Genomic DNA, 16,589 nt, shown 5'->3' on the forward strand with positions numbered 1-16,589 from the left:
TGGGCGGTCGACCGGAAATTCTATCGGTCGACCGACGGAGAGCAAAAACCCGAAGAAACGATCTGGACCATCGTCGGTCGACCGGTGCGGTCGACCGATGGAGCTTTCGGTCGACCGGACCGGTCGACCGACATACTCTCTGTCGCCCAGTGATAAAAGATCAAATGATCGGTCGACCGGTGCGGTCGACCGAATACTGATACATAAAAAACAGGTTTTGAAAGTTGTATATCTAATTTTGAAACACTGTTTAAAAATATCAAATAAATTCTAAAAAATGTAAAACTTTGGGGAATGATTGTAGACATGATAATAAACATGCTACAGTGACTGGTTATCAGAAAGGACCTCCCAAATGAAAAATATCATTATTTTACAAAATAGTCCAAAACATAAAAATATGATATACTTGAATTTTGATGTTTTGACATAAACCCTAAACTAAATTACCCAAGCAATGATCTTGATCTTCAATAAGCTTGACTTGGTAATCTCACGGATGGAGCTTGAACTTGGATCTTGAACTTTGAATAGCAAGGCTTCACCGACATTCCGCCAACCTCCATTGGATATCATCGTTGAAGCTCTATTCCATCCATCCTCCAACTACGTTGTTTGTCTACAAAACATAGGAATGCACAAACACTAGACAAACAACATTAGTAGTAAATTGTTTGTAAATCATCATCAAAACAAGAAGGCCAACAAAAACCACGCATACTTATTTCTCCATCTTTATTCTTATCAAATCTACCTTTTCGAATTAAAAAGCCTTGAGCTTTTGCATATCCCTTGTAGTAAACAAAAGCCTTCTCTTCACTTAAAAAACATTGACCAACAAAAGGCTCAAAGAAAATATTCATGATATGTTCTCTACTTTCATCTTCTAAATCTAATTTCTCAACTTGATGTAACTCACAATCATCATTCTCTGGCAATTCATTCAAATCGAAGAACTTTGTGACAATACCTCTATTAGAACCACTTGTCATTGAAGCTTCATCCATCTATTACATAAAAAACAAGAAATATAAATTAAAAGTAACAAAATATATAAAAAATAAAATAGATAACAAGCTTCCTCTTCAATGGATAATAATCTATTGGATTTACAGTAATTTGGTAGAAGATAAACCCGGGAAAAAACCTGGGGAAAAAATTGTGGTACATCAATCGGTGGGGAGTTATTTCATTGAAGAGGAATAATTAATTAGTAGGGGAATAATTAATTACTATATTAATTAGTACATTGGAAGAAGGCATAATTAATGACATTTATTTTTCTTATGGGGTGCCCAAGGGCACTCGATAGAAAAACGGATAAGGGGCTGTTTGGTTGTTGTTGGTAAAGTTGTGTATTTATGACACAACTTGGAAAGTTGTTGTCCACCTCGTCAATTTTACTTTTATACTTTTCTTTGTTTGTTTTTTATTCCATTGGAATCATAAAACACTTGTTTGGTTTGCAAAATGAAATTTTAATTGTTTGTTTGGAAAGTGTAAAAAGTGGTCCCTACTCAAATGATCTTATTGGTTGGAATTATTTTTTATTATTTTTTCCTAACTTCAATGTTAGCTTTCTCCTAAAATCATGTCTTTTTTTCATGAAATCACTTTACAAGCCACATCAGCATATCAAATCACTTTACACTATTTTCACAACTACAAACAAACAATTGAAAGTGATGAAAGCTGACATTGGGACCCACTTTTTTACACTTTACATCCTTTTCCATGGTAAAAACATACAACCAAACAACCCCTAATTAATTAGTAAGGGAATAATTAATTACTACATTAATTAGTACTTTGGAAAGAGGCATAACTAATGATATTTGTTTTTCTTATCGGGTACCCAAGGGCACTCGATAGAAAAACCGTTAAAACAAATAAAAAAACATAAAAATGCTTATTTAACATAAAAAGTTAGTAGAAAATTAAAATTATATTACACACACCTTGAAGCTATAGGGGGTTTGAACTACTTTTTTCCTCATAGATGGCGCGCTTCTTTAATTTTAAATTTTTTTCAATAAAAATGAAAATAAATTGAGTTTTGTTTTTTTTAATCATTTTGGAGGGAAGTTAAAGATAGAAAAGATTTATGTGCATTTTGTTGTTCTTAAGTGTTAAATTAGGGACAATTAAAAAATGGTGGGTTTGATGTACACATGAGCTTTAATTGCAGTCAATCCTTAATTACGAAAAAAAATTTCTCCAATAACCCAAAATATAGGACCAACAGAGAGGGCAGGTGAGGTGTCTTCATTCTATTGCATAATGAGCTGGTCATCATTAATGATGGCCAGCTCATTATGAAATAAAAGGGGGACACATCATCTGTCCCCCCTGTTGGTCTCATATTTTGGGTCCCTATAGCAAAGCTCGTCATGCAGGCGCTTTTCTGTCGAGAGTCACGAGTGGCGAGCAATAGAATGCCGGCCTTTTCCTTGCAGCACTCTGAATCATCCTCAGTACTTCGCAATTGTCACGTGCTCTTCCAGTCACGTGCTCTACCAGGGTTGCATTGAGCTCTGGCTTGGAAAGGAGCAGCAGTGGACCCAGTGCCCGAGGTACAATCTTAGCCATCGTAACCTTAAATGTTTAACGGTTTGGTTTCTTGAGACGAAGAGATCAATGGAGCACCATATAAGTAGATTTTTCAAGTGTTCCGGGAAACGACGATATTGATCTAGCACTAACGTAAATACGGGTCAGGCAACATAAAAAATGCAATTACTCCCAGTTTGTGTGGTGGCTTTTAAGGAGGTCGAAGAAAACTGGATTCATGCCGTTTCGAATCAAATCAATGGTGCTAGACTTACCAGCTAAGATTACTTGTCGTTTTTACTAGGGCTGAACCTGACCCAATTTTAAATTTATTTGTGATTAGCAAAAATCTAGACGAGTTATGACCCAATATTTCTTAAACCAAAAAGAAGTCGCAAAACTAATTTCGCATCGGACCAACACCCACTTGATCCAACTCCAAACTGATTAAAAGAAAAACTAGACCAAGATCGAACTTGGCCCATTTTTTACTTAATTGCCAAACACACCCCACAATTCGAATGGTAAATTAGTTTAAATATAAAACGGTAGTTTTTTCCCCTTCCCCAAAAAGATAATTCGTTTCAATAAACAGGAGGCCCTGTAGTGCTCAAGTCCCGTGCAAGTCCTGTGACAACATGTTTGAGAACGTAGGTCTGGAAAGAGAAAAAGTTAGCAAGTTCAGCAACCAAAGAGACTGCAAATTTGTTAAAAGAGAGTGTATACATACACATGCAGAAATCTAACTGAAATAAGTCGAGGTTCTCCAGAAAAATTTAAAATAAATTAGCAAGTCCTTAACATATCCTTCAAAACCATATTATAGTTCTGAAGAAATGGAAAGGCAACCCAGCAGAACAGGGTGAGCCGGCAAGGTATAATGTTCAATCATTTGTAGGTCAGTACTGTGTCGAAATCTGTATATTTGTACATATTACAACAAAAGAAAGATTCTTAAGTCATCCTTTTCCTCGAAAACTATCATCAATGGTACATCTCAAATATATATGACATCCAAAAACTGGAGGTTAGGAATCTGACATTGTATAAATTTCTGTCCAAAACATAGTAGATCTTTCTACCAAGGTGGATGATCATCCTCCCTGGTTTTTGGGGGCTCCGGTTTCCATCCAGGTTTTTCATCCCAATACATGTCATAGTATATGTGACCGGGGTCATGAGTTTCCACACAACACCATATTCCCACATATCGCTTCACACGATTCCGAAACTTGGTTTCTCTTTCCTGAAGAAAAGCTAAGCAAATTCTATGTTAAAAAAAAATATTACAGTGACTGCAGAAAATAGACAACAAAGAGATGATCTTGCCTTGTCTATAAATCCTTGGAAGGCATCTTGCATGGATGAGAACTCAATGACCTTGACATCCTTGTATGAAGAGAATACTTCCATGAACTGGAAGGTAGAATAATTTACTTTAGTCAGGTACAGTTTTATTGCTCACTGTTAACAGCTTTTGATAAGTAAGGAGAGCAAGGACATGCATCTTGAGTTAATGTAACTAATGCAAATAAGATGTTTACAATGTTCTAACTGAATAGCCCAAAGAATGTGCACAAGGGCGCTTCTCATACCAAGCACTAAAAGTTAGATCTTTTGAACATAAGAATCTGCAACAAACTGATGCGGGACAGGGGTGTCAAGTGCTAAGTTTCCTAAACTTTCCAGCATGGTGACCTTCGAAAATCTAATATGGAGACATACATGCAGTAAGCAATCAACGTATGTGGAAATTACAGCGATAATGATACAATAGGCAACAAATACTAGTCAAGGAGATTGACAAAGGTGAATGGAATACCCGTTACAAGGCATCACAGATCTCATTATAATATAAGCATGAAGTGGAGTAAAGTTAAGCAGATTTTACATGGTATACACATGGAATCATCCATCATCCACATGTTATGTCAGTAATTGGTTCAAATTGAACATTATCATATCAAAAATGTGTAACTTTATAAGTCAATTATATAGTGAACTAATAATGAATGCTGCACACTACTTTTAAAAAGAGGAACCATAAATGATATAGCCGATTTAACCATGTAAAGAATGCTTATTCAAATCTTTGCAGCACCACATGAATAGATATATTACCATTTCTTCAGTGCTATGCTTAGGAAATCTTAGAGCTCCTTTTCCAATTGTTTCATTTGCTACATGGCACTTTGTTGACTGCTTGTCACAAAGCTGAACTTCCAGAAATGAGTCCTTAACCTGAACCCAATAGAAAGGAAAGCCAATAGAAAGAAAACCATTTAGAGAACATAAATAAACAAAACGAGTGTTGGTTCCAGAGCTTTAGGTTACCTGCTTAGATACCCTTGGGTTCTGAAGGAAGGAATACTCTCTGAAATCAATTTGAGCTCCAAATTCTACCTCAGGAAGTTCTTGCAGCATAACATTCACCTTCATATTTGAGTCACGTCAAATGCAAATACCAAGCCAAACAAGTATTAGAGCAACAAAAATAGCAGAAGAATAGCCTTTTTTTTTCTAAACGTTTAATGATTTTTAATAGAAAAGTTTATGAAACTTAAACAAGAATCGTGATAATTTGCCTTTGTTCATGTGCTAACATTTAGATTCTTTGGAATTATTTCATTGGTTAAGACGAGCAGGATAGTCAAAGGACAAAGCACAGAGTAAACATACCACACAAAAAATAAATAAATAAATAAATAAACAAAATCCAAAAGTAATGCCTGATTAATGCTCCACTCATTTCTCCAGGCCCTCTTCAATCTTCTTCCTGTTGCTTTCATCCTCTCCCACCTCTTCATACCCCTGGGTACACACCTAATTCTAGATTCTTATTTCTGGATGTATCTGTAGGTCCAACTTCACAGAACCATTCTCGGATATATGATACTCTTGCTCAGCCCCATAAAAAACCATTGAACATGTATTATCATCATGGAGTACAGCAGCATTCTTTGGAGAATCTGTAGTCTTTTCAATTACTACTTGAATGCATAAACAATAAGACTTTTGGCAGGAATTAAGCTTGGGTGAAGACTATGGACCCAACTGAGAGGTATAGATGAACATGGCCACTATAATTTCTTGGCTAAAAGCTTACCAAGGTGGAGGTTTCAAAGCTCCTGATCTTTTAAAAATTATGCCAAATCAGTAATGCTATGAAGGAGAAGAAATTTGAGGAAGAAGGGGAAGGATGGGAAACCAGATAAGAAAAACTAAAGAAGCCATGCTCAACTCTCAATCAATCACTAATGCTCAATATCAATATTGATTAATCAATCAATCCTAATAGCAAAACCATCCTTCAGGATGGATTCTGGCTTTTGGCAATTTATCCAGATTCTGTCCTACATGCCATTTGTCACCAGGATTCTGGCTCTTTGTGGTATACTGGTATCTTATTGTATATTGATCTCAGTCCCTTACAGGTATCCATGACAGCCGAATGTTTTGTAATTAAGATTTTTTAAAAAATTCTTGTCATTAGCTATTTTGGAAGACGTATTAACTATGCCACACCTCATCTTATTAACTAAAAGTTACTTGTCAGAATAGCAGATTTTGCTTTCTCTCATCACTCCAGACAGATCTTCTCTTATGGGCAGGATCTCCCGCATCAATGCAAATCAGCTCTCCATAAGGATCAGAATGGCTGATAGTTCTATAGGACTCATAAAAATTCATAATTGTATTTATTTACTTTGTTTTAGGGGTAAGGTTTATGTCCTCCCCATTACTCTTGTGTTGTTAATTTTTCAATAATGCACTGGTAGGCGCCCACGCCAAACCCCCCGCCCTTCGTTGATGGCTTTAGTAAAAAAAACAAAAACTAAAAACTAAAAATAATACTTGTCAGAATTTTGTATAAGTAGATAACCCATTCTGGTTTGAATATTGTTTTGTCTTTGTTTTTAAGTCTACAGTGTAAGGAAAAATGGGCATGAAGTCAGTCTCACAATGATCTATCAAGAGATGGAATATGATGAGACTAGTCTTATTAGTCACATCAAATGTAGTGGAGCTCACCACTCACATTCTTTGTAGCTCATTTTGGCAAGTAAGCTGCCGGTTAACATCCCCTATATATGTATATATGTGAAACTACTTAACTGGATGGCCCGTCCCATTCATTTTCAAACTTTGCCAGGTAGCATTTAGATCCAGATTTTGTGTGACGGGGGAATTCTTCAGTAAGCCATTTAAAGTTATTTAGTTACGGAGAATTGGTACAAGAACATAACTACGAACAATTTTGATGTTCAATTATGGATCATTATAATAAGAACTTGTCAGAAGATGGTGAAATGAGATATCGTTTTCATTTGGATTAACACTTAAGTGCACATAACTGGTGTTATATTATTGGTCATGTACAAATATATTATAGACACAAGATTTCAGGATATCTCAGGCTAAACACGAGATTTTGAGACATCACACTAATAACATTATATGAAATTATGAATAAGCCAGGGTTTGGATATCATGGAGATTCTGGTATGGTGTTTTTCTTCAAAAGTGTTTTCGAAACACCATGACAAGTGTTTTTGGTGAACAATAGTTTGACCTTTTATAACATTAATATTAAACATATTATTAATACATTAAATATTAATTATAATACAATCTACTTTAACTAATATATTATAATGTTATATAATGTACATATTTATAATATGTATTATATTATAATACTTAAATATTATTTTCAAATATTAATATATTTAATTATTTTTATCTTTATAAATAATAATGTATTAACATCTTCTTTTTATAATATAATATTATATTATTATTATATTATATATTATTATATTAATCTTTGGTAGATTCATCATTGATGAAGTTCATTTACTTTTATATATAGTATTATCTATCATTTATTGTAATAATCGTAGTGAATTATTATTTAGATATAATATTTAGTGCATATAATAACATATTAATATTTAAATCTTTTATTCTTATAGAATGTTATTATTTTATTATTAAATATTACTTATTAATAACATATTAAAAAATTTTAATAAAAAAAAAAAAAAAAAAAAATATTTATATAATATATTATTAATTACATTAATAATATATTTTATTAATTAAATAATATAATAGACTACTTTTGTTATATCAATTCAATATTATGATCATTACTTATAGGATTATTTATTAATAATATTATCAATTATATTTCTTTATTATTATTTTGCTATTAATTTAATATATATAATAGTATTTAAACTATAAATATTATATTATATTATTTTTATAATATTATACGTATTATTAATAAATGGTGTTCAACATAGGTATTGATATATCTGGAAAATAAAATTATAATGTAATTTGTTTAAATAATATAATATAATTTAATATTATACTATATTATGTAACAAATAAAATATATTTTTATTTTATTACTATATTTTTATCAATATATCTAATTTATTATTATTTACTATTAATATAATATATATAATACTATTTGAAATATAATTGTTATATTATATTAATTATAATATTATATGTATTATTAATCAATGGTATTAAACATAATATTGATATATTCGGAAACTAATGTTATAATGTAGCATATTAAATAATATAATTTAATATTATATTATATTATTGTAACGAATATGTTATATTAAGTATATTATTATTAATACATTATGTTAGACATTATATTAACACCCTTGAAACTCAAAACACAAACACTAAACTTGAAACACCTTTTTGGTGTTTTGAAATGAGTTGTGTTTTTGGTTTTTGATATTGTAGCCTAACAAAAATACTCTGGTTTCCAAACACATGGTGTTTTGTTTTTGGCAAAAACACCATGGAAACACTAAACACCATCATATCCAAATGCTTTACTAGATTTTGTAAACATAGGAACATTTATATGCCCAGTAATATATATTGAAATTTCATATGGTGTGAAATAGCGGACAAGTAGTCATTACATTTCAGGACAGATATGGTTAATTAAGAAAAAAATGTTAAAGAGACGTGACAAAGCCACAGGGAGATCTGATGAAAGAGAATAAAAAAAGAACGAAAACTTGGAGAAGCTGATGAAGGCTCTTTAAACTAGAACTTAAGTGTGAAGCTTGTCACCAAAAAGTATCATAATTTATATTGAGCTAATCAGCCATGCCTATAAGCACTATTGAGGGCCTCAGGCAATAGAACATAGATGTGTGAGTCCTTAGGTAATTAACCTTTTAATGCATGAGATGAATGAAATCTTAATAACGAATATTTTCGGTAGATTTTCAAGAAAATAAAAAAGAGAGAATACCTCAAACACATGGTCCATAGGACAGAGAAAAGGTTGTCTGGTTATTGTTCCTTCCATAATTCCAGGATGTCCAAACCACATCCTGTCAAACCTGCACCATAACGGAGGCATTACCTAGAAATAACAAGAAAGTCAGTTTACAGATTTAGAAATGCATAAAAGCAATGGATGTGAAATGAGAAACTAAGCATGCATTACATGCTATTAATTTGTGGTACCAAGTCTGAGGCTAATGTACTGCTACATATTCTTTAGAATGCATCTCACTTTTAGCATTAGTATATGTTGGCTTTTTATACTGATGCAAATGTATTTTTCTTCGGTAAACAATACAGGGGATTTCTACGTTTTTCATTTTGTTTTAAAACCTTGTATAGAATCTCAAGATTGCGGCCAGGTCAAATTAGCATTAATCGACGGACGACGGTAACACATCTGGTCAGTTGGTCAGTGTAGTGTACCGTACTCCACGTTAATGGTTACCGGAGTGCAATAATTTTATATTGGAGATCCTGGCAACTCTTGGAATTTGAGACCAATGGAAAACTAACTAAAACTTTTAACTAAAACCATTTATATAATTAAATATTTCAATTTGCAACGAGTTAATTAGGATGATATTATACATGCACATAGTGCTTAGTGCTTACTAAACTAAGCCAATATAGAAATTAGCAGAATCCCTTAGACATTTGCATTTCTGCAAATTCCATCAATCTCCACTAAACATTATTCCTAACCACCAATAAATCCCACTATACTAATAGAAATAATCCTAGCCATGAATCCCCCATAACAACCCTTACTTCTCTCTCCAGTCATTTATCACCATCTTGTTTCTCCTCTCCTTTCCTCTTCTCTCTCACATCTTCGCCCTTTTGCTATCACAGGCTGAGATCAAAGAGAGGAGTGAAGCCAAGAAATTTCATGGTCATCTCTCTTACAAGATAGATATGTAATAGTTACAAAGTACGAGGTACGTAGGTCATGGTACGAATTCGGCTATGCAATTCGGCGCTTAGAAAATTTGGATTTAAGGGGATAGTTTGCTTCAATATGCAAGTTCGGTCAATGGTAGATCACAATTCTTTTTGGGTGTGCTTACCATTTTCCAAGAAACAATGATCCTACCACGAACTATGTGAAAAAAAACAGAAAAAAAATGAACTCCATATGTATTTAGTTAACAGTAAAGTCATTAATTCATATATTCTATTGTGCGCCTCCCTCCACTCAATTGTGCACACTGCATTGTGTATTGCACAGGTGCACTTTAAGAGACTTTGTGCCACATATTCGTAAGCGCCTAAGCAGTACGCCAATTTTGGGGAGCCAATTCGTGTATCTAAGGGATTCGATTCGTAAGAATTGTACAATGACGGCTCCTCACGAATTGTATGATGACAGCTCGAGGAGGGTCCAAGGAATTATGCAACTGTATATATGTATATAAGTTTGTACGTAGATGATCCTCTATATCTTTGTCTTGGGTCATTTTGCTAGGTTATATATGTAGTGATCTTTTAAGGAAATTGCTCTGGTAGGGTCGATAACTGCTTGTATGAGTCTGTGACTATGTGGGACAAGCGATACTTTGTTTACTGCATTAGCCTGAATTGGGTTGGATATTATTGAGATTTATCCAAGTAAAGATAGTGTGAATAATTTTTATCTCCACCATGTTGGATTTACCGGCACTATTATTTACACTTGGTAGAGGTAATTACAAATGCACCCATGTTGGATTTGTGTGTATCAGTTAGTATGGGTCTTCAAAGCCTTATAGTTCCTAGGAAGAAACTTAAAACTTGTTCGTCCCTTCAAACTTAATGATGGGTCATCCAAATGGATGATTCACTTGTTTATTTCATTTAGCATATCATAAAATGTATAGACAAAATTTGTGCATTTTGAAAGTGTTTTTGCCATCGTCTATTTGGTCCTTTCATTTTATCTTAATAGCTATTCAGTTTTCAACTATTGAATGAATGGATCAGATATCTTCAGACCATATACTCTTTTGTCTATATCACTTTTCATTTGAAATCCATAAATGACAAATAACTGTAGGATTAACGATATCAAAATGGCACTTACCAGTGTCCGGTTCAACAATGATGCTACCGCAAGCGCAGTCCTTATTTGCTTCAACTGAAAAGTTGAGAGAAGAATTGTTGGGTGTCAATGCTAAGCTTTATATTCCAGGAAGCGACAGTATATAAATGATAGATGATGCTTACTTGGTAATTTACTAATAAGAAATGAGATTCAACAGTATGTGGACCATCTAGCAACAAGCTCTTTGGAATACTTGGTTTAAAAGACAAGAAACCACCTGTAAATACTTGTGAAACATTCAGAATTTGCAGGCATTACGTCAAGCAACAATATATAGTCCAATCTGAAGCTTAAGTTCTCTTGATTTACAGAACAAAGGGCTGCATCATCCCCTATTAGTATATGACAAGATATCGTAGAGAATCGTTTGATATCGAACCGACTTATAACTGCAACGGCAATGCATTGCTTTTGTCTTGAGAATTCATACATTAAGTTAAAATTCTAAGCTTGTTATGTGGCGCACACATGCAAAGCATACCTGATGAATCATAGTATTCTGGTGGGTCATGGAAAAGCATGGCTTCACGCAGCCTGTGTCGTTTTCCAGGAGTACCAGAATACTGGAAAGTAGTATGAACTGCATATGGCTGCAGCCTGAACTGCTGATGCATGGCCTGTCAATTTCATTTATATCAGGCACATAGAAACGTTCCATAAGTAATTAATTCAAAAACAAACACCACAAACATGAGTTACTTATGATAATAAATGAAACGAACAAAGAAAAAAATGCGGAATAGAGAAACAAAATCTAATTATTTCTTTTGTATAATGGAGATAATGTAATTAAACATTGAACCAAGTAGTATAATTTGCATAAAATATCCTTATGAACATATTACAGAATAAAGAAGAAGAGCATTTTCTTTTTCTTTTTTTCTTCTTTTTCTTTTTTTTCTTTTTTTTCTTTTTTTCTTTTTTTTCTTCTTTTTTAGTTTCAGGAAAAGAGAAGATTAGAATACACAAGGAGGTTATATCCAGGAATAGAAGAGAAACATTAAATTAAGGGAAAAGTGATATTAAAAGTTATTACCTGGACAAAGTAAGTGTGGCCACTGCAGAAAATACTTGCTGGCAGGATTCCCAATTTGAGTTTTCCATCAAACGCATAAAAGAGTCCATTTTCTCCCTCCACAGACGGCCCCAAAGCTCTGTGTGCAAGTTCATTAAAGCCATTCTGGTCCCAAATTGTTTCATCAGCTAAAAGTAGATCTTTCCACTCTTTTGCCAGCTTTTTTGATGCATCAGTAGGACGCCAATGGAAAATTCCAATATTGTAGGCACCAGTTACTGCCAGTGGTAAGAGGAAATATTATATGCTTTATTAGATTTGTCAGTTTTTCAGCCTAGAAATACATGCAGTACAGACTTGCAAACACCCCTATCCTCAACAAGAGAACGTATTGGTGTACATCAGATCTGAAATGTGCATTGTTTCATTCATAGCATATTTTTATGCCAAATAAGCCAAATTGTCATGCTTGTTTATTTTTATACAATAACAGTCGGGTAAATGACTGGACAAGTACTAGCTTTAACAGAATATTTGCTTAAATTTGTTTTGTACAGGTAAAGAGACCGAGTACAATAATTCCATACATAGAAATTATGAAAGCTTAGGTGTGGATGAGTAACTACTTAAGATTTTTATACAATGTTCTAAAAAGTTTCCGCCCAGCCCACCTAGGATTACGTGGTACTACTAGGCCACCTGCCTAGGCCTTGGAAGTGCCTAAAGAAGCGGAGAAACTACATAAGATTTTTATACAATGTTCTAAAAAGCTTCCGCTTGGCCCACCTAGGATTACACGATACTAGGCCACCTGCCTAGGTCTTGGAAGTGCCTAGAGAAGCGGAGACTGCTTACGTGAACTACACCGCTTAGGTCTTGATCATAATTTTCTTCATTGCAGCCTTCATATCCTCTAACCTCCTTTAAACTCCTCTGGCCGCCACTACCAACTATGAAAACCTCGTCCAACTTCTCCGACCTTCAGTAAAACCTCCTTCATCACCACTTAAACAAAAAAAGAAATCCTCCTAGAGCTAGCGCGGCGCCAGTTTGGTACCTAGCGATGCTAGCACTTTTGATAATATTGATTGTAATAATAATAATAAGAAGAAGAAAACACTTAGGCCACCTGGCGCTTTCTATAACCTTGCACATGGCTTAGCTGCATATATCATCTCATTAACTATGCAAGCAGCAGTGATATGTAAATCCGAAAACGTGCAAACTTAAGGAGCGTGATAATAAAAGCAGCTTGATTCTTTAACACGTATACAGCTCTAGACAGATATTTGCACAAAAATCAGAAAGAGAATAATATGTTCAATGTAATCAAATTATATGATCAAAACATCCAAATCCTTTAATCCAGTTCTAGAGTCAAGAGGATATACCACCATTATCCTCGGAAAGCAAGTTTCATCAAACAGAATCATGATGCAACAAGAATGAAGTCGCATGGTCCAGATCAAAATTCTAAGGGGTAGTGGATATGGCTACGATCACAGCATTAGCGTGTCTTCACATGCTACATAATGTACTCATCTAGAACTAGTTCCACGAAACTGATTTCTTATTGAGAATAATCATCAGAAAGTTGTAAAAGAAACGGAAAAAAAGAGGCTTCAAGAAAATTATACAGTTAGCAAATACTTAGAAGGTCGAATATTTGCCTATCTCACAGACATGATAACTTTATGCTTTCTTATTTCGGTTCCTCTGACTCCTCTCAAAACCAAAAAGAAAAAGAAAAAGGAGAAAGGAAAAAATGAAAAACTAGTCATGATCATTATTAAAGAACTAAAATTCCAAGCTTTGAACCCACACTACCCTTCTGTTTCTTATGGAAAGAACAAACTGACAAATTGAAAGCTGCAGAAGGCATATGCCTATTTCACCAATCCCCTAAGCCACGGGCAGAAGTCCATAATATACATGAAATTATTAAACAGGGTTCTTTTAACAAACCATTATTGACATTATTTGACCATTTAAAGCGAGAAACTGTAATAAACCTCAACCAACATTCTATGTTTTATATTTTTGAGAAACTAGTAGAGAAAGTCACCATCCAGGATATAGATCTGAGTCTTTTAGTATCTTTTACTTCCTCTTTATTAGTGATTATGGCAAATTTATATGCTTTCCTGTAAATTCATTTGCTTTCCGAACTCAAACAGTTAAAATTCATGAAGTTTCCAATTGACAAGATACAATTATTGTTGTTTGATTGACATGTTCCTAAATTTTGATTCCTATTATTTAGGAACTGTGGACAGTTGACATGAATTTAAGTGAATTTCAGTAAAACACGTCATAGCACTCTCTCACAATTCAGTCACAGGCAAGTTTCAGCAGATAGTTTGGATAAACAATAACATGGGAGGTTCCAATTCTCAACAAAAGTGTTATTGCAATTTGTGCACAGAGAATATAAAAGGGATTAAGAAAACAAGATAAACCTTTGTTAAGTTTTCTAGTAATTTACCTTGCTGCCATACTTCTAGACGGTCATCAGTGACTGTCGGTATAACTTGATCACTTGATGTTAAGACATCTGCTTCAGGAAAACGAGCAAGATATGGAAGTGGATTCTGTTCCATGAATGTGATATAGGTGAGAACAAAATTCATGCAAAAAGATTCCTTTTGCAATTTATCATGAAAACAATAAAACTATTAAATGTATTCAAGACCTCTGTGATCTTTACAATAAGATTATGGCAGGGATCATATCAGTAGTCATCCAAGAAGCCAATAAAAAGTAAGAACTTAAAAGAATTCCATATAATAGCCTTTGAATCCAATTCCATTTGACTCAGGTGGTCTATTCTATTCTGTGCCTCAAAGATAAATGTGATTTCCTATGTACATCCTGTCAGCTTATCTTTTAGTGTTGTAAAAAGTGGCACTTAAGCGGCCACTTAAGCATTTCGGATCCTTAGCCGCCTTCCACTCGAAAAAGCCCTCCCAAAAGCGGATGCGGCACAAAAAACAACCAAAAATGGCCCCTAAACCCACAAGAGGCCACCAAAAATGTATGATATGATAATTTACATTAAGCCATTAACTAGTTGACTATTTGACATACATAGTCCACAACTATGTTGGTTTATCACGTTACAATGTGTATAGAATTTTGTTGCAGGATTGAATCTAAGTATTACTGGCCATCTATTTCATGCTTAAGATCTCTATAAACATCACATGTATTTGTAGAATTTTTTTTCCTCCAATTTTGCTTGTTTTATAATTTTTCAGATTTTTTTTCATGATTGAATTTTTGTTCCTATTAGAAAATTTTGACTTGCCATTTTTTTCCTGCTTAAGACCTAAAAGGCCTAAGCGGCACCATGTTGTCTCACTCCGCTTTTCGCTTTCCAACAACCTCAAATTGTCTTTATACGGACCCATTCTTCAGACTTTACTATAGAAGTCAAGAATAATGTTTTTGACAAATTATGCGGTTATAGCTGCCTGTTAACTGTATTTTCAGAATTGACACAGGCAGGCCTATGACCACATGAAGTTAAACTACATCCAGTATCCTGGTAAGGCAGGATATAAGATACCTTCACTACTCTCCATGAAGAATTTCACATAAGATGAGTCACTATTTGATCCTCCCTCCAACGACAAGTTATAACAATTAAACTTAATGGAGGCGTGAATACCAAGATAGCTTTTTTCCAAGTCAGTCTCCTAGATACACTGCTGATTATTAACTGATAAATGCATGCAGAAAATTGAAGAATATCACTATCAACATTATAGAAATAACTATTACGATGTCCACCAATGGAAAATCAAACATACCTTTAACCAAACCATATCAGTGTCGCACATTAGCAACTCGACTCCAAACGGAAGCATGGAATTTATAAGGAAAACTTTCTCTCTTCCCATTTTATGAAACGTGGGTGACCCCCATCCAACATCAATAGTATTCATATGACTCCCCATGTCAAAAACCGGAACACCTTTCCAATATAAAGCCTCCAACAATTTAGTGTCCATTGCACCTAAAAAAACATTATAAAATAACATATCACTCCATAATATCACAAGAAAAGACCACAACAAAGGTCCTCGAAATTTTACCTACAAGAAGGTTGAAGACATTAAGATCAGTCAAGTGTCTGACCCAGTTGAGTATAAAGTCCATGAACGCATAATTCCCAAATGTCACAATTATGACATTATCTTTTGTTCTTTTCTCTACCATCTCCTTGGTCAATCTAAACTCCTTCAAATCGGGCATTTTATTACCAGCAGGGACAGTCCATACACCACCTGCAGACTTGGTGTCTTGCTCTGAAGTAGGATTATTATTTACATATACATAACTCGTGTTTCCCAAACTAGTAGCATCTAAATCTGAGAAAATTCATCAAAGATTCAAACTTTTAACACATTGGAATAGAATTATACAAGCTGACGAAAAGGGTTTTGGGGAATTACGCTGTAAAGGAGGAGACGAGGATGAAGAAGAACGAAACCATGAGATGTTATTAGGATTGTTGTAGAGAGCGGAGAGGATGAAGAGAGAGGAGAAGACGATCCCCAAAGCGACGGTCACATACATCGCCAGGAACAGCGGCTT

General features: G+C 34.1%; 1 protein-coding gene and 1 pseudogene across 1 annotated transcript; both read right to left on the bottom strand.

Annotated features, from left to right (window-relative positions):
- Positions 1 to 2,589, bottom strand: part of LOC109838982 — a 5,668-nt pseudogene extending 3,079 nt beyond the window's left edge.
- LOC109837793 (arabinosyltransferase XEG113) lies at positions 3,313 to 16,583 on the bottom strand. The gene is made up of 13 exons (XM_020406150.1): positions 16,448 to 16,583; positions 16,088 to 16,363; positions 15,803 to 16,008; positions 14,476 to 14,581; positions 12,012 to 12,268; positions 11,457 to 11,592; positions 11,098 to 11,192; positions 10,955 to 11,008; positions 8,858 to 8,971; positions 4,885 to 4,983; positions 4,672 to 4,791; positions 3,880 to 3,966; positions 3,313 to 3,796 (listed from the first exon to the last, which is right to left on the bottom strand). Exons 1-13 carry the CDS (start codon positions 16,569 to 16,571, stop codon positions 3,629 to 3,631), a joined length of 1,842 nt encoding a protein of 613 aa, XP_020261739.1. The 5' UTR covers positions 16,572 to 16,583; the 3' UTR covers positions 3,313 to 3,628.

This window comes from Asparagus officinalis, chromosome 4 (assembly GCF_001876935.1).
Source record: "Asparagus officinalis chromosome 4, Aspof.V1, whole genome shotgun sequence".
Taxonomy (NCBI): Eukaryota; Viridiplantae; Streptophyta; class Magnoliopsida; order Asparagales; family Asparagaceae; genus Asparagus; species Asparagus officinalis.

Bases quoted from the DNA above. Each gene is read 5' to 3' on its own strand.
- LOC109837793 (XM_020406150.1), bottom strand. From the start codon at position 16,571: ATGTATGTGACCGTCGCTTTGGGGATCGTCTTCTCCTCTCTCTTCATC. The intron at 16,364-16,447 runs GTAATTCCCCAA...GAATTTTCTCAG, and splicing joins CTCGTCTCCTCCTTTACAGC to ATTTAGATGCTACTAGTTTG. The intron at 11,593-12,011 runs GTAATAACTTTT...TGAAATTGACAG, and splicing joins GCCACACTTACTTTGTCCAG to GCCATGCATCAGCAGTTCAG.